The 23,648-nt window shown below is 33.6% G+C and overlaps 4 protein-coding genes across 10 annotated transcripts; 3 read left to right on the forward strand and 1 right to left on the reverse strand.

The window, feature by feature from the left end:
- The first annotated feature begins 573 nt into the window (after positions 1–573).
- Asnrs-m (asparagine--tRNA ligase, mitochondrial) lies at positions 574–3,125 on the forward strand. The gene is made up of 4 exons (XM_072890182.1): positions 574–785; positions 1,162–1,742; positions 1,845–2,292; positions 2,393–3,125. Exons 1-4 carry the CDS (start codon positions 657–659, stop codon positions 2,651–2,653), a joined length of 1,419 nt encoding a protein of 472 aa, XP_072746283.1. The 5' UTR covers positions 574–656; the 3' UTR covers positions 2,654–3,125.
- A 98-nt stretch (positions 3,126–3,223) lies between these two features.
- Positions 3,224–16,603, reverse strand: Pcf11 (Pcf11 cleavage and polyadenylation factor subunit). 7 transcript variants are annotated; one of them, XM_072890177.1, is made up of 18 exons: positions 16,405–16,603; positions 14,498–14,723; positions 12,733–12,858; positions 11,969–12,157; positions 11,646–11,870; positions 11,357–11,461; positions 10,002–11,232; positions 9,755–9,805; positions 9,378–9,486; positions 7,913–9,271; positions 7,578–7,820; positions 7,151–7,491; positions 6,781–7,039; positions 6,442–6,668; positions 5,557–5,798; positions 5,427–5,441; positions 4,501–5,014; positions 3,224–4,361 (listed from the first exon to the last, which is right to left on the reverse strand). In XM_072890177.1, exons 2-18 carry the CDS (start codon positions 14,660–14,662, stop codon positions 4,027–4,029), a joined length of 5,736 nt encoding a protein of 1,911 aa, XP_072746278.1. In that variant the 5' UTR covers positions 14,663–14,723; positions 16,405–16,603; the 3' UTR covers positions 3,224–4,026. The 7 variants fall into 7 exon arrangements, with proteins under 7 accessions (XP_072746278.1, XP_072746277.1, XP_072746276.1 ...); XM_072890176.1 differs by lacking the exon at positions 16,405–16,603 and adding an exon at positions 16,259–16,399; XM_072890175.1 differs by lacking the exon at positions 16,405–16,603 and adding an exon at positions 16,087–16,391.
- A 1,943-nt stretch (positions 16,604–18,546) lies between these two features.
- On the forward strand, positions 18,547–20,823 carry Slh (sec1 family domain containing Slh). The gene has a single exon (XM_072890183.1). It carries the CDS (start codon positions 18,795–18,797, stop codon positions 20,685–20,687), a length of 1,893 nt encoding a protein of 630 aa, XP_072746284.1. The 5' UTR covers positions 18,547–18,794; the 3' UTR covers positions 20,688–20,823.
- Positions 20,824–21,215: 392 nt separating this feature from the next.
- Positions 21,216–23,334, forward strand: LOC140664751 (coiled-coil domain-containing protein 42 homolog). The gene is made up of 4 exons (XM_072890192.1): positions 21,216–21,337; positions 21,876–22,164; positions 22,301–22,540; positions 22,981–23,334. The coding sequence occupies exons 1-4, from the start codon at positions 21,219–21,221 to the stop codon at positions 23,332–23,334; spliced, it is 1,002 nt and encodes a 333-aa protein (XP_072746293.1). The 5' UTR covers positions 21,216–21,218.
- The last annotated feature ends 314 nt before the right edge of the window (positions 23,335–23,648 follow it).

Genomic DNA, 23,648 nt, shown 5'->3' on the forward strand with positions numbered 1-23,648 from the left:
ATTTGATAAAATAATTTTAAAAAACGTCAATTTTTAACAATTTTTGTATGTAACTTTTTAGTAAACAACGAGTGACGGCTAAAATCTTTTAAGCGTTACTGAGGGTGATGATCTTGACAACATATGTCAAGGTCATTGACATCTGAAAGGGGTGACCTTATGTGAATATTTACCAAATACTTTCATTGAAATCATTAAAACATTAAATTTTATGTGAAATAACATATACATATATATACATATATATATATTACTTCATAATATTAGTTAAAGTGAAAAAAGATCACACGCAGTTGCAATTAATAATATGTAATAAAATATTATTGAATGTATATGTTTCGTACTTTTGAGATCCAAAGTTATGGATCTAGCACGGACACGAACCACAATTTGTGGATCTAGCACGGACTCGAACCAATCAGTCGTTTTACTGTGGCACTGGAAAGTGGATCCAGCCACGTAGTTCCGAAAATTCAATTGTGGATCCAGTTAGCGCCACTGTACGGCGGGGAAAAAGCGTTCCCTAAAAAACGGTGGCATGACCCCTCTCATTCTTCTCTCTGCTAAAATCATGACGAGGTACGACTCCATTTTGGATTCTTTTGTGCGAGCATAGAAATTTTTCTGGAATCGAATTGTTAAAAGTGATCCAGGAAATGTTCTCGAAATATGTCAGGAGGCTGTACCGCTTTAATACAGATATCGTTAAGTGCGGTGTACATAAATGCTCGACAATTTCAGACATAACGTCGAAAGAGGCGGTTGGAAATCGTACAAAAGTACAGGTTAGACATGCTCTAATGTGCGATTTTTCGCATCCTAAACGGAACATCCAAAAGACGTCTAAAGAATAATTATTGAAAGATGACAGTTTTATATCTTTCAAATAGCTTTGACGTCGTTTGAACGTTCGTGATATTTCAGGTCTTACATATTTTGATCAATATTTTGCAAAAGAAAAATCTCATGTATTTGCAGAGACTTTACAATACATATCTATATATATCGATAATTTACAAGTTACATTAAGAGTTGACAGTTGCTTTCAAATGTTATTTTTCTTTTTTTTATATGTTATCTCTTTTTTTTATTCTCATAATTTACTTTACAATAGGGACTATCTACACTTGTACACAAATATGTATTGATCTCCATACTTAGGGATGGGTACGCGCACTTCGAAAGATGAAGGACAACATTTTTGTTGACATTTCTGATGGATCGAGCTGCGAAATGTTACAAGTTGTTATACCAAAGATCATTAAACACGATAACGTACGTTATGGGTGTAGTGTCAGCGTGGAAGGAGAATTAGCTTTAACTCCCAATGGTAAAACCGAATTACGTGCGACTGATGTTCACGTAATCGGTACATGTAATGTCGTAGAAGACGAATATCCTTTTGCACCAAGAAAGAAATATGATCAAGACTATATCAGACAGTATTTACACTTGAGACCAAGAACACGTAACTTCTCTAGTTTATTGAGGCTACGTGATCTTGCCACTATGGTAATTAATGATCATTTAAGAAATAGGGGATTTATAAGCATACACACACCAATTCTGACATCCAATGACTGCGAAGGTGCTGGTGAAGTGTTTACTGTTAGACCATATTCAAAAGAGATTTTGAAAAATATGAGGAAGGAAGCTCAATCACAAAAAGAGGATGAAATTTATTTCAATACAACTGCTTTTCTAACTGTTTCTGGACAGTTGCATTTAGAAGCTGTAGCAAGGTGATTAAATTCTGTCTGATATATATCATCATATGTCTTTGTATAGTTAGGTATAATTATGTTAAATTATAAAATACTAATGTATTGTTAGAACTTTTTCAGAGCTCTCACAAAAGTATATACTTTTGGACCGACATTTCGAGCAGAAAATTCTAAATCAAGATTACATTTGTCAGAATTTTATATGCTAGAAGGAGAGATAGCTTTTATTACACGTATTGAAGAATTGATAGAGGAAGTTGAACTTTTAGTAAAAGAAGTTACTAAGCAAATAATTCAAAAGGGAGCCTCAGATTTATATTCAATTGGTATCCCTGAAGTGCGGTGGGTGAATAAAACATTTGGATGTTTAACATATGAAGAGGCATTTAATATATTAAGTAATCATGCAAATCACTTGGAGCAACCCATTAAATATGGAGAGCCGTTTTCAAAAGAGCATGAATTATTTTTAGTAAAGTATAATGACGGAGTACCAATATTTGTTATAAACTGGCCAAAAGCCATTAAACCATTTTATATGAAAGAATATACAGATGATTCATCTAAGGTGAGCTAATAACAAATAATGGGCAACTTTCACAAGAAACATACATTTTCTTCTTGAATAAAAATAATCTGTAATCTATATGCATTTTTTTTTATAAAAGGTAGCAGCATTGGACCTGTTAGCACCAAATGTGGGCGAAATGGTAGGAGGTAGTATACGTGAAGATGATTATGCAAAATTGGCGTTAAAGCTACCTTCTACGAAAAATCTTTCATGGTATTTAGAGTTACGTAAATATGGGAATGTACCAACAGGTGGCTTCGGAATGGGATTTGAAAGATTCTTGCAATGTGTTTTGGGAATTAATAACATCAAGGACACTGTGCCTTTTCCCAGATGGCCACACAATTGCAATTTATGAATAAAGATTTCAGGGCTGTTGTTTTATTTAATTTATCCCCAACAAAAACATATGTTTCTGTATATTAATACAGTACATTTAAACATCTTTTTAGGTGGAAGAATAATGTCGCATGTTTGTAAAAAAAAAAATTTTTTTTAATTAAAAATACAATTATTAAAATGATTACTCAATGAGCAATTGAGAGATAATTAAATTATCTCTAACATTTTTTTAAATGGAATCTTGAAGGGTAAAATTACAATCAAAATTTATTTTGAATGCATAGTTTATTGAATATGAAGACATTATAACAACAAAAAGTAAGCTTTTTAATGTCTTTATTGTATTTCTTATCAATTCAAATTCAGGCCCTGAATGAAATCATAAAGGATAGAAAGGTTAATTAAAAAGGAAGTCAAACCTGTAGTAAATAAGTCTTCTTTTATACAACAAAATAATATTCTCTAATAGTAATAGTAGTCATTTTCCTTATTCAGTATCGTCGTCGTCATTATTTTTCCGTTGATGATTTATGTGTATTTTTACAAGTAAACTCATATATCACATTATTTGTACATCTTAAAATGAATCAGGCAATATCGTTATTTCGTATAACGAACTTAGGTGTATCGTTTTTAAAGATCGTGTTTCGTATAAGTACTATATAGTACTTTCTAAAGTGAGTGCAAATTATCCAACTTTTACACGAGTACAAATAATATATTTGAAGTTGTCAGTGAGCATAAATTATCAAATTTGGAATAATTTTTTTGCATCACAAAACACGATTTCACTTAAAAATGCACTCACTCGCGCGGGAATGCTCTACTATATCTTTCTAAATTACATAAAATATATACAGTTCTGCGTTTTTTTTTTTTCTTTTTTTTGCATTCATCAAAACGTTAATACTTAATAAAGGTACTCACACATACTTGCACGCATTTTACACATTTTTAACTTGTACGACATGACGTTTATTTCGGTATTATATATATAAACAAAAGACCTCTTATTGTACTTTTAAGAAAATCTTACATAAAATTTTTATAATAAATTCAAACTAATTTGGTAAATTAATTTAAATTTATTGCAGATCAATTTATCAATAAATTAGACAGAAATGCAAAGATATTGATACAATGTTTAATACACTGCTATTTTTTGCTTTTGTAAGATATAAAACATCTTACACAGATAAAATAATAACGCATTAAATAAAGAGTGAAAAAACATTGTATAATACTATCATGTCGTACAAGTCGCACAAAATTACGATGTACAAGGTATAAATAAGCTTAGAAATAGATCTTATTAAATCTAGCACTTTATACACTTGTATCGTTTGAATTCATAGAAACTTACTTGATGAAATTTTGTACATATACTATTTACATAATAGAGCAGAGTCCCGATAACTCCTGCCCTTTCTCCACAGGAGGTAAATTCGATAGCTTTCTACCCTGTAAACTGGGTTTAATAGAAGCTGGTACTAACGGTTGCTCCGCGTTTTCCTCTACAGGCGTCTCGATCTTTTCCTTTTCCTTATTCTCTTCTAATTCTTTATTACTATTTAGTGGTTTAGTGATATTGATCTTAATCCGCGGTGGAGCCGCTGGGACAAGTGCCGGTGTTGAATCTAATTCCACATTTCCATCAATGGAACTTTTCACTGCAGCGTATGTCGTATCTACAGTACCCGATTCATTCACAATTTGTTCGGGATCTAATGGAAATAAAATATTATAAAATCGTCTGTATGTGTGAAACGTGTGAAGTGTATAAATTAAACGGAATTCAGCCTATGTATGTAAAATAGAAAATTCTTTTGTAATAACTTAGGATAGATATATATATATATATACCTGGTTCAGATTCAGGTTCAGGATCCATAGGTTCCTCTTTAATCTGCTCCAGTTTATCTAGAAAAGCGAACATTTCGCTATTGTCTTGTTCACCAATATCTTCATCCAATGGCTCCTCTTTAATTTTAATACTCTCGAATGGTGTGATTACACCTTCGCCCGAAGATTTCTCTTCTTCATTCATCGTAGATGCGTTTTCCTCAGTATCTGCTGTAATTGTATTTTCTTCACTGGCACCTTCCATCTTTTCTTTTTCCTCCATTTCGTCTTGCGTAACTTCAGAATTCTCTGTATTAGCAGGTTTTTCTATAGTTTCCGATATAGCAGTCTCTAAGGGACTTTCTTCTATTTGCTCTGAATTTTTTGTAGGTTCAAGTTCTTTATTTGATATTTCTAGATTGGATTTATTTTGTTTAAGTTCATCTCCGGGTGTTTCTTCAGAACACTCTATTTTACCTTCCTCGATTTCTGACGCTGCCTCCTCAAGTGCCAAAGCAGTTTTTTCCAATGCTCTCTACAATTTCAACAATAAATCAAAATTACAAGTTATTAAAATTTTACTGATTTAATGATGACAACGACATTTGACAATTTGAAATATGATTAATTTATATAACAATTACGTAATAGAAAGTTTTAGTTTACTTTTATCATGATTTACATTACAATCGATTAGTGCAAGTGAGAATAACTACATAATGAAATATAAATTTAAAAAATTTATGAAAAATATTTTTTTTTTTAGATACTTTGTATCTAAAAAAATATGTTTGTTCTTGTGCTCAAACATATTTATTTATTACAATAAAACAATAGATAACATGTATATAACAAGATAAATGAAATTAATTGCTCATATACATTATAAACAAATATGTATGAACGAAAATAGATGTGCCACAAATATGAATTAATGAATCACGTACCACTAGACTCTTTTCCTATTTTTGTAAGAATGCAACAAACGGAAATTTCGTTAATGAAATATAATATCAACGTATCAGTATCGATAAAATTTAAATATACATATTCATTAGAATAGAGAGAGAAACCAACCTTATAATCTTCCAAACAGAGTGGATGATAATTCCTTTTTTCATAATTAATTGCTGGTCTCAAATGCCACTCTTCCTTTTCCTCATTATAAAACTGTTCAAATGCGTCGTGGCATACCTGACATCGCGAATCCTCATCGCTACCAGTCGGTACGCTGGGTTGCAATGTTTCCTGAGGAGTATCATCGGTGGTCATGCCTTCTGTTTCTGCCGTCTGTTTTTCAGTCTCGAACCAACTTTGAACTAAAGGAAAAAGGATAACATAAATATAAAAGATCACGAATTTATAGATTTGAAAGTGAGGAAGATATTGAGACAAAATAATTAGATTGATGTAATTTTTGCTCCAACGCTCTATTAAAACTTAATTCACTCCTGTATCTTGTCGTTAGTCATCTCTAAATATCATTGCGTATAATTAAAATAATTAGACATTAAGTTGAACTTCATGTCTGTAAAGGCTCGTTTGTTCAACATCAGTTAACTTTAACTTCAGTTTAAATTATATTTTTAGCTTTTTCAAATAAATTCAAGAGAAAAAGATAGTTTAAACCGAAATTAAAATTAATCGATATTTGAAAAATCGGCTCTAAAAATATGTCTATTCTATATTAATGAACAAATTTATCACATATAATATGAATCACGCACATAGCCAATATATACATATCACATAATAATCACTCTCACTTGCTTACTTATCTCTCCTCTAATATATTGCTGTCTATGATTGAAATAATATTTGGACATGATAATTAGACATAAGTGTTCTATTTAATAAATGGTTTAAAAAATCATTTGTTTAATAAATTATTAAAATATTATAACTGGAAAATGGAAGAATCGTTTTCATATAATGCAAGCAAAGAAAAAAAAAGATACAGACCTCTATCCTCCAAATCTTCAATCTCTTCAAACTGTATCCAATCACTGATATCGTAATACCATGGCCGAGAATGCGCTTTTCTCGCGGAGTCTCGTTCACGTCTGTTTTGTCTAAAATGCCAATCTAAATGGTGGCTATATCGAGTAGCTAATTCAGGTGCAAATCTTGCACCACAAGAACTGCATTGCATACCACTGTACAATGCTGCAGCGATAGCTGGTTGTTTGCTATAAAAGAAAATGGATATTTGATATTCAACGTTTCAATTTTATTTTGTCTTATTCAGAAAGTATATTCTGAAAGACGAAATGTGATATTAATAAATGTGTGATGATTTACATTTTAAGAGTCTCTGGTTTATCGAAGGAGACTGGACTAATCTCAGGTTCTTTCTTTTCTTCTTCTTCCTGTTTCTTTTGTTCCATCAGACTGGGAACAATGCCAGTTTCAACTAGTCTTTGGAACAACTCGTTCATGTTCAATGGCAATGTCGGTGCTGGTGCTGGCGGATTTTCCACAGGCTCGGCTTCATAGGATAAACCTGACGACGGCGCCATTGCTGATGGTAGAACTGATGATAATATATCTAATTGCAAATCTGAAAAATTGATAATATGTTATGAACATGAGTATTAGCAATAAGTGGAAAGAATTATAATAATACAAAGCAAAAAATTATAAAAATACAAAAAATAAATTAATTTTTCACCTGGCTTTGAAGTCGAGGTGAAATCTGAATCATCTTGCGACGTAGATTCGTGTTCTACAGCTGGCAATTGGCTTGGCGTAGGTGCAGTATCCACTTTCGGTTTTTGAACCGTCGTTGGTGGCGACTCGGTAGGACTTTCACCTCTCATACCAGTAATTTTAACATGTCCAGCACGCACACCTCTCGGTAGTACTGAAAACCTGATGAAATGCTTCTTATCTCTGACAATAATAGGCTTAGGTAATCCTCCAAATTCGACTTTGAATGGTCGTCCGTTTAGAAGAACCGTTTGCAACGCGTCTGTAAATTCCAGCGTATGGGGCTTTCCCTCAATTTCGAATCTATAAAAAACAATGCATAATTATATTAAGTATGCGTTTGTTGTTTCTTCGAATAATTTGCGTACACTATGAAAAATTGTTCTTACATTTGTGGTTTCGCATCCAAAAATACTGGCACCATATTTCGCGCGTTGATGATAAGATTAATTTTCGCTACTACGAGATCCGTTCTCTTTACGGTACCGATCTTGACTTGTGGAGGAGGACCCTCCAATTTTACACTAACTGTTTTACCGCCGAGTTCGATCGTTATTGGCATACCGCCAAAGTAACACTCGTACCAGCGATCGTCTACGTATAATTCACGAGTAGGTGCGCCTAGTTTGATTCTAAAAAAATATAATTTGCGATATTATTATTTTTGACGTTAGAATACTTCAAATTTAATTCACATTTATAATTTTTGAAAACTAAAACGTACCTATGGATTTCTCCCTCATACATAAACTCCTTGTATTGGTCGTTAAATGCGCAAGTTATAGTATCTTTGTCGTCGATCAATATTCTTCTTATGCCGTCTTGAAAGCCGATCTCTCGCGGATCGTCCCAATTCATGAACACTACACCTGTCTGTCCGTAATATCGAATTTCCCGTGGTATATTGTCAATATTTATGGATTTCATGGTATCTCTCGCTATTTCAGTCAACAATTTCGGATCCGGCGGCGACAATTCGCGACTGTGCGATCCCGGGTTCTTCACCGTTGTGCCGCCGTAACTTTGATCGTTATCCTCGATATCATATTTGGTGGATGCATTAGGCGATAAATTTCTACCAGATGCTAAGGGCGGAATATTTGGATTCATGAGATTCGTCATGGGCCCGTTGTTCATCATCATCGCAGGGTGACATCCCATCGCCATAGGAGAGTTCGGCAGAGGGCCCATTGGTCCCATCGGACCGTTTGGCAAAAGATTTGACATTATCGGACCATTAGGACCTAGCGGGCCACCCATCATACCGGGTCCTAATCGCGGATTGGGACCCATATTGTGATTGAACCCATGATACTGATAATCTGGTCTCATTGGTCCAAAATGTCGCGGATTCTGCCAAGGCCCAATCGGTCTCATATCCGAATTAAAGTGTCCCTGTGGTCCATAAGGTGGTCCCGGTGGATGCGCCCATGGTTGTTGCCACGGCTGATTCTGCCACCTCGGACCGTTAGGATTTCGTGGTATCGGATGATCCTTATTTCGTATCACGTCTTTGTCATTGGACGGACTGAACGTCGCAGCGCGATCTCCGGACACGATATCCATGTTAATACCTTTTTCCCATATTACAGTGCCACCTTCTTTCTCCTTACGCTGTGCAGCTCGCAATTTTCGATCTTCGCTCATGTGCAATACTTCCTGTATCAAGGTGTTATACTGCGTTTTGGTAATTAATCCTTGGTTTAATTGTTCAGCGGCTTGCTTCATTATAATTTCGATATTTCTATCGTCGTTTCTCTCAGGCTTGTCATTCTCCCGGCCTCTACGCCCTGATCTACCATCTTGGTCTTCATTCGATAATGTTCTTCTTCTTTCTTTAGGATCATCCGGAAGCTTATTATAGAGCCGTAGACGACCCAATCTATCCCTATTACGATCCCTTTCGCGTTTATCATCGGCGTTGTTAACTTGCTTATCTCTCTCATTCTTTGGCGGCGTTTTCAATTTTGCCCAGCTATCTTTTCCGTCCTCTCCAGATATCACGGGCGGTGGAGGTGTCGGAGGACGACCAGCTTTAGGATGGGTCAGAGTACGTAGATCTACATCTTCGTTACCAAATAATCTGTAAAATTGAGATAGTGTATATAATTCACAAATTACCTATTGTATGAGATTTTTATATATAGAGCAAACACCACTCTCAATAATATAAGTATAATAATACATACGCATCAAACTTTTCAGCTTTAGTTTTCTTAGCTGGAGATGATTCTACATCCTCGCTGCGTCTCTTATTAGTGTTAACAGATGGTAATACTCGTAGATCTAAATCCTCTTCTGGAAAAGAATTCAAGATAAAGTAACTTGTGTGAGACAAATTTATTAAACTAACTTAAAACATTACCTTTAATATCCTTAATATTAACTTAATGTTATTTAATATATGTCCCTCTAATTTTTTCCACTTCAAAATTAAAGTTTTAGAAAATTCTCCAAATAAAGAAATGCATTAATAGATTTTTTATCAAAATTATTAGAATTAATTACAAATAAAAAAGTTGGCGCAAAAAATAAGTTGAAAATACTTTTTTTTTAAACATATCACCTGCTATAGTCTTGCAATTGCTACCAGAGATGAGGCAAATATTGTAGTCACCTTTATAAGAAAATATTCAAGACAGAATTTTTAGCGATAACTAAAGAAAGCATATATGTGAAAATTTACAAATATGCTCACATGCAAAATTGAAATATAGATGAGATAAGAGATGTTCCTGAATAGTGTATTACATTAATAATGTGTTATGTATAGAAATATAAGTGTATTTTATTAAACACTATTGTCCACTCACTCTTTTCGGATATGGAAACAGTAGGGCCAGGTAGAGACAGTGATGCTCTGAGATCTTCATCTTTGCTAGAAGATTCCAATGTTGGCTCGGCAACGATTTGAGTATTTCCAGCACTGGCTGGAGAACGTTCCGGACTAAGACTGTCATCTTTATTTCGTCTTACATAATTTCTCTGTCTAGCATTTGGTCTGATTTCTTTGAATGCTGGCGGATGAGGAGGAGATACTATTAGCGAACCAGATTGCTCCTCCTCAGTAACACCACCAGAACTGCTCAAACTTGAACTAGATTTATCGTTACGCCTAGGAATTCTATATGGGGGACTTGGACTACGTTTTCTGGATTTCGTATTCTTCTTGCGGTTTTTAGAGGCTTGGAAGGAGGATTGTGGAGAAGTACGTGAGGACGGTGAACTGTCTCCGCTGTCTTTCTCACGAGATTTTGACCTAACTGGACTAGAGTCTCTGTCGACTTTCTGAATCTTACTTGGACAGATCTGCGGCTGTTTAGATCGCGACTTATTCCCTATTTTCCTATGCGAGGATTTAGAGGAAGTGGAAGATTTATCGGCTAACGAAGACGAAGAACCGCGTGATGAATTCGAGCTCTTCGAGTCTTTCGACTTGTTGGAATCACCACCTCCACTTCCTCGATTGCTCGCTGACAACATTGAAGACGAACTATTATTGCAAACCGATAAACCTTGACCGATTTTGGAGCTGTTTAGGTTACCACTACTATTACTAGTCAATCGAGGGTCTTTCTTTTGACTTGTTCGATGCGAGACAGCATCTTTATTTATGTTACCACTAAAAGTTTTATTATTACTATTATTGTTCAGATTCGTATCAGCATGATTGTTATTAATAACGTTTAATAACGTCGGATTATTATCGGAACCGGCGGGATTCGCCGGAGGCTTGTTGACAGTGCTAGTTACAGCCGATTTCGAAGGTAACTGCTGTTTTAATTGGTTTGAAGATACAATTGTATTTGCGACTGGCTGCGTTTGACCTTCATTCCGTGATTCTTTTGGACTGGTGGTACCCGGTCGTTGTCGTGGATCTATTGTTGGTACTGTTGCCACATCCTGAACAGCAGGAGTAGGCTTCAAACGTGGATCTCGTGAGACTGGCTTAGCTGACGCTACTGCTATACTACTAGCTGGTGCAATTCGTGGACCGCTGTTTGCTCCTGCATTCTTTAAAAGTGATGCAGCTGCTGCAGGGAACTAAGCAAATAAAATTTAATATTTAATCATAACAGTTGATCTCCAGTAAATGTACAATTGTAATACACGCTTGTGTGTATACGCGCATGCATACGTGTTTATATGTGTATAACATATAACTTACTTGTTTTGCTACTTGTTTCGGCGTTTGATTTGGTACTACAGGTGCTACAGGTTTTCCTTGTGCTGCTGCCTCTGTAGTTGGGGGGACATGTGCAGTGGGTATAACCTATTGTAATGAAAAAGATCAGATTACTATTCATATATGTATTGAGATAATATATTGTTTTGTGTGTTTCTGTATATATGTATAAACTTGAAATAATAATACATTAAATTATATAAAGATGAATCATACAAAATTTTTAGCTTATATTCTATATCTATTTTAATTTGTTGATTATATAACTTACCACTTCTGCTTTCAAGCTACCAGCTTGTTTGTCAAGTTGCCTCTGTTGTTGCTCTAAACTTGCTTTAGCTTGCAATAGTTCTAGCTCAATCTTCTTTTTCTGCAATTCTAATAATTCTCGTTGCTTTTTCAGCAACTGCTCTCGCATAACTGCTTCTGTTGTCGTTACTGGTTCCCCTGATGGCAATTTAACAGGCGGGACAATTGACGTCGCAGTTTGTTGAGGCTAAAAATATATAGTATGTTTAATATATAGTGTGATATAATATGTACATTAATATAATAATGATGTTTTTATCAATTTTATATAAATCTTAAATTTACCATTGTAGAAAAAAAACGTGGATTAACGTGTATAGATCCTGAAGAGATATTAGTAGGAGGGGCAGTGATTGGCCATGCAGGATCGATACTTTGTACCCGCACGTCTAATGAAAATAATTTCTTCGGTGGAAATACATCGTTCCACGTTTGCCGCAACTTCCACATGCTGGCTCTTGTGTTTTCATCGACCTATTTTATGAGAAATAGAGATATCGATATTATTAACGGCATTATTTTTTGAAAGAAAAGACTACAATAGTTTTGCGTCAAATCGATTTTTTTTTTAAATTCAAAAGATATTTTCCATTCTCTACTATTGTGCATACACATTTTAATATATTTATCTATCTATCTTATTAAGATTTGTAATAAAAACTCACAAAATATATCTAAATTATTTCTACAAAAAAAAAAAAAAAAAAAAAATCAATATAAACATTAATATAATATTAAACTTCTCTGCACAATATCTTTCTGAAACCTTTCAGGCAAGATGTGAGGTCAGTGATATTATATTGATCAAGCAATTATCTTATGTCATTGTGAAATGTGTAAAGCATTAGGCGACTATACACACATCCTATAAAATATTCTTAAGACTAGAAATTTAGTTTCGCTTTGCTGCACACATAGAAGAAAATGTAAGGGTTACTCGCGGTCAACGACTATTGCAATTTAAAAAAAATGATCTTCTTGTGTGCACATAATTATACAATATATATTCTGTATTAATAATCTTACAAGAATTATGTAAAAATATTTACCTTCTCAAACACCCCGCAGAACGTGTTTACTATATTTTGCGTAAAAAGATTTAGATAATCTCCATTTACATTCTTGACAATCGAGTCGATGAGATAGAGTACTGGTAACTTGATGTCACTTCTCACCTAATATAAAACAATAATATATATGTATATACTAATTCAAGAATTATTCTAGACATATATATCTTAATGTGTATAAATATCTTAATAGATATTCCCGAATTATTCTATTTTTCTTCAGCGACATATTTTTTTCTAATTCGAAGTCGATCTTTCCTCGGAATAGCTTGATAGGAGGCCTAATTGTAGAAAATATTTAATACAGACAAGCAAAGCTTTTTGCTGTATTAAATTTCAAAAGGATAATGTTATAAAGGTAATGTATAATACATAGTAAACTCTTATTCTTCAATTAATTATAAATATATTTTATTTGTATATATGTATATATATATATATTTAAACTGTGACTTACTAATACATTTAATACTAAAAATAAAAATAATGCAATAATTAATAGGCACCTATCAAATTTCCATTAGAAAAATGTCCACTAGAAATTAATCACAGAACAGCTAAATAAAAATCCCGTAATTTCAAGATATCTATGTCTTATATAAAAATATATATCGAGAAGAATTCATCATTATATTTCTAATCAAATCTACAAATTATATAACAACTTATTTAAGTATTTTTCTATAAAATAGTAATCAGAAATAAATTTTATTATCTTGAGATTTTTAAGTGCAATTTAAAAATTCCTCACAATATCAAGATTACAATGTAATGTAAGGCACATGTACTCCAAATCCATCATTGGTAATATTACTCAGACATTATATAATCATGACATAAGTATTTAGCGGTATGCAAATGTGTTTTATTAAAGTGTGTAAAAAAGGATATACAAATAAAACTAATCTTATTTTACATTTTAATAAATAAAAGACAAATTGTGCAATTGTATTCTCATCATATTAACATAATTACAATATCAAAAGGTAAATTATTTAAAACAGTACTTTATTTCTCTGTTATTTTATTTATTAATAACAGTAGGTAATATCGTTATTATAAATATTGATATAACATTTAAATATATATACGCCATATATTTAAATATATATATTTAAATATATATATATATATATATATATATATATATATATATATATATACAACAGCGCCATTTCTAGTTGTTGCAATTCTTTCATTCCTTAATATCAAAAGACACATTATGTACGCGCGCACACACACACCCACACACACACACACACACACACACATACATACACGTACCTGCTAATATTATAATTGTTAACTATTAGTTACATATATTAGTAATATATGATTGGATACAGGATATTAAAATATTCAAACATTGCTAACAGCAGGTATACATTAAATATCTTTTGCAAAAAATTTTACACAAATCTCATTTGTAAATATGTTTATAAAAGTTTGTTAGTTCGCAAAATTTGCATAATAGGAAATACAAAAGGAAATAGAAACAAAGATGAAATTACTAAAATTACTAAAATTACTAAATGTTGTGCATGCCATGCTATATGTGACAGAGATAGAATTTTTCCATTGTATTTATAAAAAGAGAAAGGCTTTAGAATTAGAAACAAAATGTAATATTAAGAAAAGAAAAAAATCATTAATTTTATATGCAAAATGTTCTATAAAAAAAAGTATAGATTGAATTAATTCTAAATAAAATATATCTTCAATGTAACTATGAAAGATAAGTAACCTTTTGTAGATGAGTCTCAACAGCTTGCACTATCGCTGATGCATGTTCAATGTTATCTTCGGCCAACATGGTGAGCATGTTGATAAGCGGCTTACTGTTAATTGTAAGATCAGACAGGGATGAGATGTACTCATCCGCAACTTCTTTAGATTTTGTCGATGCCATTTTGATAGACTGCTAATGAAGAAACGTAAGATCTTGATCCAGCCAAGAGTAGGCATTCAAACTATAACATAAAATAGAAACACATGTATTATATACAAAGTACAATACAAAGTTATTATTTTTAATTAAAAAAAGATGATAAACAAGATAGTGAACAATTTTGTCTATCAGTAAAATATAAATAGGATTAAGACTTTTTTCTAAAGATAATATATAATTCATATGTATAAAATCAAATATATAATTTATATCCAAAAATTAATTTTGCTTAATTAAATGTTAAGCAAAACGAAATCTCATACATTCATCAGATGTTAAGTAAAACAAAATCTCATACATTTTTTAAAATTAGAGTTGAATATATATTATTTCTATGGTTAATATATTATACTGATAGTGAAATGTGCTGAGTAAAGTAAGATCATCCAATAATTTCTGACTCCTGATCATTCATATTTTTATTTTGCACACATTGCTCAATATTGCATCATTCACTCGTTATTTGTACAAATTTACGAGTGTAGTCGAAAAACTTAATTTTAAAACACGTTCTTTAGCAAGCTACTGTCCTTTAGCAAATCTACTTTCTATCGAATTTCAACACGATGCCGTTACGTTAATCGATATGCACCTCACTTGACGAATGCACTTACTCCGTAGCAAATTGTGTCTAACCAAAATCACACACGCACATATAAATTTTAATACCTATACCTTAATGAATGTGTCCTGCATTTATTCGCATGCTTACTCCGCATTATACACACAAGGTCAGGAATGTTTTAATACATTTTTGGCGCATGTCGGACGATATAAAAGAAATGCACATCAAACACGCGTCGGTCAGTTAGCAGAACGTGGGAATAAGTGTTATCGGTCTAGATATCTGAGTCACAAATAAGATACCCAAATTCCCAAAGGATGACTCACAAATAAAATTGACGAAGAAAGAAAATATTTTCGAGAAACGAGAAGCGTGCTATATAATATACATTATATACCGAATGATACGATAAGAGACTTTACGCTCGTCGTACCCGAAAAGAAGCGCACTTTCCCCCTCGCAGGGACAAAATCTGGGATGAAAGTGACGAGAAGAGACTCCGATACATGTAACACCTTCGATCCCTATTAGAAGATATACCAAAGGTATCCGATCGTCTTGAAGTGAGGAAAAATTTCGCTCCCGACGAAAAGAAAATTAGCACACACACGACACGTCTATTTATGCAATATTATCTGGAGCTCTAGACGAAGGTCGGCGAGCACACATCCATACGCAGAGACACTTATCGATTTCGCTCGCAGTCTCCCTCTCTCACTCACTCTCGTCGCTCTCGCTCTCTCTCCCGCGATGCAGAAGGACCGCCGAAGAAATGCCGAATTTTTCAAGCGCGTTTCGCAGCAAGCGTTGCGTAATTTACCGCCTGATTAGGAAGCACCAACGACACTCGTGCAAGATGTCCAGCACGCATCTGGAGTCGTCGTTCACTCTTGGTGTCGCTCCTTCTCTCCTACCCGTCTCACGCGAAATCCCTCTCCGAGTTTCGCACTTTTACGCACGTCAGTATCCACCCGATTCTCCACGATAATTACCTTTCTCAGCGCATTGTGTAACGCAGGCACGGCCCGTGAAACACGCACCGTATTTCGACCTGTCGTCGAAAAATTACGCGCGTACACTATTACTATACTGCTTACGCGAACGAAATCTCCATGCGTAAAATGGCTACCACACATACCTTTGTTGTATTCGTTCAGGGAAAATCACGATATAACGCTATCTTTGATTGGATAGTATTGCCGCACGATCGGTTGCCTCTCGTACAACGTCCAATCAGCAGTCACGATAAGAACGCTCTGATGTCGCTGCGTTCGCTTAAGGAACGAACGATACTAACTGCACTATTCACAATCAGATTATTCACACAACTGTTCGCTACGAGACGCGAGATGATACTAAAGACTAAAGACTGAACGACAACGCAGGTAGCCGGTAACCGTGCACATGGTCGGTTTTCATAGTCCGATTTTATATTTAAGATCGTCTTAAGATCCCGTTCAACCAATGAAGCAGTCGCACAGCATCATTTTATTGGTTGAATGAAATCTTAAGACGACCTTAAATATAAAATCGGACTATGAATACCGGCCACAGAAACGGTATCTATATCTATGATACCATTGAATTGAACATCGGTGTCATTCACTGAATTAATATAATGTATTTTTGATTATTTTTTTGTAATTTTGTAATTTTATAATTTTTCTAGAAATATACATTATATTAATCAAATATATTTGAACGTATTCGTTATATTAAAATGATAAATACTTTTCATATTCGCTATATTATACAAAATTGCAATATACAATTATATATGCAGATATGTTATAAACAAAGAATGATGGAAATGATATATTTTAATATTATTTAAATACAAAATTTATCTAATATTAAATTTTATTTCATAACAAAAAATATAGGTATACATTATTATTTACAATACTTTTACAATGCAAATTTTTTAATTAAATATCAAATCTAATTTAAATTTTTCATAAGACTTTTATAATATTTGCTCAAGATTTTGTTAAATTTTTAAAATTATATTTACTATTAATATTTTTATTATTAATAATATTATTAGTCCTTAATCTAATTTTTCTAAAAATATTGTTATGTAAGGAAAAGTAATAAAAAATTTAAATAAATTTATATTTAGAAACCTAAAAACAATACGTGTAGAACATTTAATATATTTTAATATTATAAAAAAAATACTCATTGCTATTTATTAATCGGATTATTATATTTACCGTAAAATAACAGAAAAAAAAATTTTTGTATTTTAAGAACTTAAACATAGTAGTTTAACACATGAAGAAAAAAGGAAATATACGAATTTTAACGAAATCGACTTTATACAAGTTCATTAACTACAAACTCATCTAATTCTAGATGGAAAAGTATGCGCACAATTCTTTTTCTCCTATAAATCATTGAGACAGAAATAAATATATATTTACGATGACGTGTATAAAATTTCTCTTCTTTTTATAACATACGATAGATACAGTCGATCAGAGTTCTTTGGAAATCGTCCGAATACACTATGGTTACACTATATATTCTAAAGCAATCATCATTTACCATTTTGTTTTAATGACACAAAGAATAAAGAAAGTGTCTTTATATCGAAAGTGTCCTGCTGGCTGTCTCCATTGTCAAATTTTTTAAGGTCGCTTTTAAAATGCATTGCAGGAACATATGCTTCATCGCTTTCACTTCAAAAACTTATACAAAATAAATGGAAAAAAAGCAAAAATTAAAAATATTTGCTCACGAAAAATATAAATGATAGAAGTCGAGTAAAATTTACACCTGTAGAAAAAAATAACAAAATCATATACTATACTTTATTTTATTACATTTAATGTGAAAGCAATTAAATTTCATTACCGTAAGCAATGCATATAATTTGATATAAGTAATACAATAAAAAATCAAATTTTATTACCGTAAGCAATGCATATAATTTTGATATATTACAATAAAAAATTTGTTTGTTGATAAATTTTGCTAAATTTGTTTGTAGTAATATATATTATTAATAGTGAGAATTTATGTTTACTCAGAAAGGAGAAATGTATGGAGATAATCAACAAAATAAAGTATATAATTATAATGTATGGTTTATGTTATTAATTATATATTTTTTTGTTCTAGAAAATTCAAGTTTCTTCTATTCTATTTTTTGTAATTGTAATTGTAATCATTAGCGATGCAAGTAACTGTAATTTCTATATTATTCGAAGTCGATAAAGTCTATTTCTAACTTGATTATACAGATAATGTCGCATGCGAATATCTCGGCCGAGAAAACGCCAACGTGACACATCTGTTCTTATTGCTGTCGATTTGACAATTCAAAAAGTGCTGGACATTGTTGACAGATTCTTGAAAATTCAGACGGTAGTCCTATATGCGACATCGAAAGCGCATTCACCGTTTTTCAGAAAAAATTGCAGTGGTTACGAGTCACATAACCTGACGAACAATAAGTCATCGTTTAAGAGTCAGAAGATACAAGAACGTGTAAGTGAGGTTAAGTTCCTCTAGGCTGTCACGATGAGCCTACGCGATCGTCAGATAAACGCCCTGAAGCAGATGCTGAATCTGAATCGGGCCGAATCACGGCTCGAGGAGGCAGTGCCAACGTGGAAGCTTCTCATCTACGATCGCCTAGGCCAGGACATCATATCGCCGCTCATCTCCGTCAAGGAGTTGCGCGAGCTTGGTATCACGTTGCACATGCAATTGCACTCAGATCGCGATTCTATCCCCGAGGTGCCGGCTATCTATTTCTGCGCGCCCACGGACGAGAATCTCGGCAGGATCGGTCAGGATCTGCAGAACGGTCTGTATGACATCTACCATTTGAACTTTATCTCGCCCATCTCCAGGCAGAAGATGGAGGACCTGGCGGCTGCGGCGCTGCTCGGCGGCGTCGTCGCCAGCATCCACAAGGTGTTCGACCAGTACTTGAACTTTATCACTTTGGAGGACGATCTGTTTATTTTGCGCCATCAGAATAGCGATATGATATCCTATCACGCGATCAATCGCGGCGACGTCAAGGACAGCGAGATGGAGTCTGTGATGGACATTATTGTGGATTGTCTGTTTTCAGTATTTGTCACTTTAGGTACCGTGCCCATTATAAGATGTCCCAGAGGTAACGCCGCCGAAATGGTCGCCAAAATGATTGACAAGAAGCTGCGGGAGAATGTGTGGGACGCAAGGAACAATCTATTCGAGGGCGAGGCCTGCGCGACCGGGCATTACAGTTTCCAGAGGCCTCTGCTTATTGTACTGGACCGTAATGTTGATATGGCCACACCACTGCATCATACATGGACGTACCAGGCGCTGGCACATGATGTTTTGGAGATGGCACTCAACAGGCTAGTTGTAGAAGAAAGTGTAGGACGATCTCCCGCTGGTGGAACACGCTCCAAGACGCGCGCCTACGAGTTGGACAACAGAGATCATTTCTGGTGCCAGCACAAGGGAAGCCCTTTCCCCAGAGTAGCGGAGGCTATACAGGAGGAGCTAGAGCAATATCGCACCTTCGAAGAGGATGTGAAGAAGCTTAAATCTTCTATGGGCATTGATAATGATAGCGAAGCGGCATTATCTATGGTCTCTAATAATACAGCACGCTTGACGAACGCTGTGAATTCGTTGCCACAGCTTTTGGAGATGAAACGCTTGATAGATATGCACACATCGGTGGCCACAGGTATTTTAAACGCCATCAAGTCGAGACGATTAGATACTTTTTTTGAATTAGAAGAGAAAATCATGAGTAAGCAAACGCTTGACAGGAGCGTACTAGAGACCATCAGCGATCCGGATTGCGGTACTCCTGAAGATAAATTGCGTCTTGCTATTATCTATTATATTTGCACAAATATGTCTGACACAGATTATAATAAATTGGAAGCAGCTCTGACCACAGCCGGCTGTGATTTGAATCCGCTGGTCTACATCAAACGATTACGCAGCTACACCAGGATAGCTGAGATTCAGAGCAGCTACGAAGGCGGCGGCACCAAAACCGTCAGTATGTTCTCCAAGCTAATGAACCAGGGCTCATCATTTGTCATGGAAGGCGTAAAAAATCTGGTAGTGAAGAAGCACAATCTGCCTGTCACCAAAATAGTGGATGAACTGATGGAGTCCAAGCAATCCTCGCGGACTGAGGATTATCTTTATCTCGATCCGAAGCAGCTCAAGCATACCGAACAGATGCCGAAGAATCGACCGACGTTTCAGGATGTGATAGTCTTTGTGGTGGGTGGCGGTAATTATATAGAATACCAGAACCTGGTGGACTATGTGAAACAACGAAGCGGCGCGGGGGTGAACAAACGGGTGATCTACGGTTCCACGACTTTTATCAATGCCAAACATTTGCTCAAACAACTTTCTCTACTCGGTCAGGAAGTCCATTCGTGAATACGATTCGCTATACATTTATCATCCGTGGCGATTATATATTCTTCTCCCTCTTTCTTCTCATTTCTCTCTCTCTCCTCCCCCCTCTCCTTCCTTTCTCTCTCTCTCTCTCTCTCTCTCTCTCTCTCTCTCTCTCTCTCTCTCTCTCTCTCTTTCTTTCTTTGACGCTAATAGTCATGCTTTTTTTAAATAAAATTGTTGATAGTTCTTGTATAAAATACGTACGATATAAATAAAATCTGGTTCGTTATTTTCAACAATGCTGCCTTCGATTTTTCTCTTTAACGTTAGATATGTAGTTGTCATATTCTTTATCGTATAGAGATCTTTCTTGCATCAATATATGTGCGACTACATTCACAATTTGTTTGATCGATTAATCGTGTGTACGGCAGGAAGGTGAACGTATTTCTCTCTTTTAATACATATATTTTTTAAGAAAATACGTTTTGATTGTGATACATTCATTTCAAAATCCTAGTTATTATTAAATTATTATTAAGAGAATTTTTTAAGATATTAAAGAAATAAATGACCACGGTACAAGATGGATCGAAAAATCTCGTTCAAAGAGCTGTCATCACGACGGATCTGCAGAAAGCAATTTCGGAGTACTTTGTATCCAAACAAGAAGAACATCAATCTATTAAGTAATGTATTATAATTAAAAGATAAATATAATGTGTTGTAATAAAGTATTCTCAATTATTTTTAATATTTGTGTATATAAAAAATTAGGACATGTATAAGAAATGTAAAAATAAAGATGTATAAAATAGTAATGTATTGTAACAATCAACGTATGAAACGGATAATGTAATAGAATTATAAACGTTAAGATTGTTTTTATCAATAAGAAAAAATAATTTAATAAAATAGAAATTTTAAAAATTAGACATGAAAAAATTATGGGACATGTAAAAAATATAAAAATAAAGATGTATAAAATAGACAATGTATTGTAAAATTCAATTAGAACATGAAACAAACAATGTAATAAAATTATAAACTTTGAAACATTTTTATTAGCAAGAAAATAATTTAATAAAAAAGAAATTTTAATAAATATAATTTAATGGATTGTCACTTCTATACTACTGTGTAACTATTATCATTAATAAACTAGATTTATTAGATTTGTTATAATTAGAAGTTTATTCGAAGTATATTATTATTTAAATATATCAGGAAATATCCGGAATGGGATAAAACGAGGGTTTGTCCGGCAACGGAAATCGTCAAAACTCGTCGAGAATTGACTCAGGTTGAAGAGATATTGAAAGAGAAACAAGCGGAACGAGAGATAAAACGTAAATACATGGACGAGCAATGGGAGGAAGCGAGAAAACAGCAATTATTGTTGCGAGAGTCTTTTATAAAATTTAATACACTTGTGAAGGAAAACGTGGAGAAACGCGATCGAGCGGAGCAAAAGATCAAGGAGGAACATGAGCGTCAAGAGAAATGCAAACAAGAAGTAAGATTTGATAAAAGAAAAAATATTATATCAAGATTTTTGAGACCTTTTATAAATTTTAATCAATTAGCTACAAAAAAATAAAAAGAAAAACAAAAAATTTATATTGATTATATAATTTATTTTTTTTTATTAGATCGAAGAATTAAAGCAGAAATTGCGTTATATGGAAGACGTACGTGATAAAATGCAACGATATGTGGAGGAATATAAAAAGTACCAAAATTATTTAAATAGAGTGGTAATCGAGACGGGGGAGTTTCAATCAATCAATGAAATTTTTAATCGTTATGAAACTTTAGTTGAGGCCAGACAGGCATTATCTGATCATCAAGATAGAAATCTTCAATTGCTAGAACACAAAGGAGCAGAAATAGTACATCCGATTTATTTCCTATTATCTTGATATCTATGATTTATTTCTTATTATTGTAGTTTTACAAAAATGTTACGCTACATGTTTTTGAATTATTAATTAGTCATCTTATCTGAATAACAATTGGAATTATCTACCCTATCAATCTTTAATAATTCAAATATATTTATGAACTTTTTATTTAAAGACTTTTTTTTAAATTAATCTTATCATTTTTATCCACATTTGCTTTATATCTTATCAATTTTTCTGTATTATTTTTAGTCAATGAGCCTAAATGATGACTTAATATCTCCTTATATATATATATATATATATATATATATATATATACACTTTCTGGTGTTTCATATATCTACTTAATCTTAATAAAAAGAAGATTAAAATGAGAAAGAGAGAGAATCGAATACTATGTATAGATAATTTTTCTTTACTTGCAGTATCGCTTGACGGAAGTTAAATCGCAAGTATTAATGGGACTGAATAATAAAGTAGCACAATTGCAAGCGAGATATGATCAGGCAAAAGCGCAAGCATTGAAGTGGGAAACGATTGTTTCGAAAATAAAGGAGACCGCCGCAGCGAAGAACTTGGAGCTGACACAAGTGAAGGCGTGTTGCTGGAACATGTATCAGCAGATTTGCAAGAGGAAAGAGATACCTGTCAAGGTGAGCAGCGAGGACGTCGAGCAACAGCTGGTTCACATCAAACGAACCATTCTTGAATTAAAGCGAATTATCAAGACCGTCAAGAAGAAGGTGCGAGAAGAGAAAGGTTTACCGCATCGTGAATAAAAGTATGCATATATTATCGTCACTTTTGTGGTGACTTGTCGTAAGTTGGCGGATAAATGATAATAAAACAGCAGTAAATGAATAATACAGTTGTCGCTCTCCGTAACAAAAAAATTAATTATATTATCTTTATAAAAAGTTATCGTTGAAAAATAATTCCTGAAGAAAAATTTTTCAAATCTATCTCAAGTATAATAAAATCTACTTTCTCTCTTTCTCTCTTTCTCTTTCTCGGCAAACATTATATTAATTTATACAATTACCGTTCTCTTCTTCGGTTTCCTCGTTGTTTTTGCAACGACCTGATTAGCTAT

The sequence above is a fragment of the Anoplolepis gracilipes genome, chromosome 4, assembly GCF_047496725.1.
Source record: "Anoplolepis gracilipes chromosome 4, ASM4749672v1, whole genome shotgun sequence".
In the NCBI taxonomy this organism is placed as follows: Eukaryota; Metazoa; Arthropoda; class Insecta; order Hymenoptera; family Formicidae; genus Anoplolepis; species Anoplolepis gracilipes.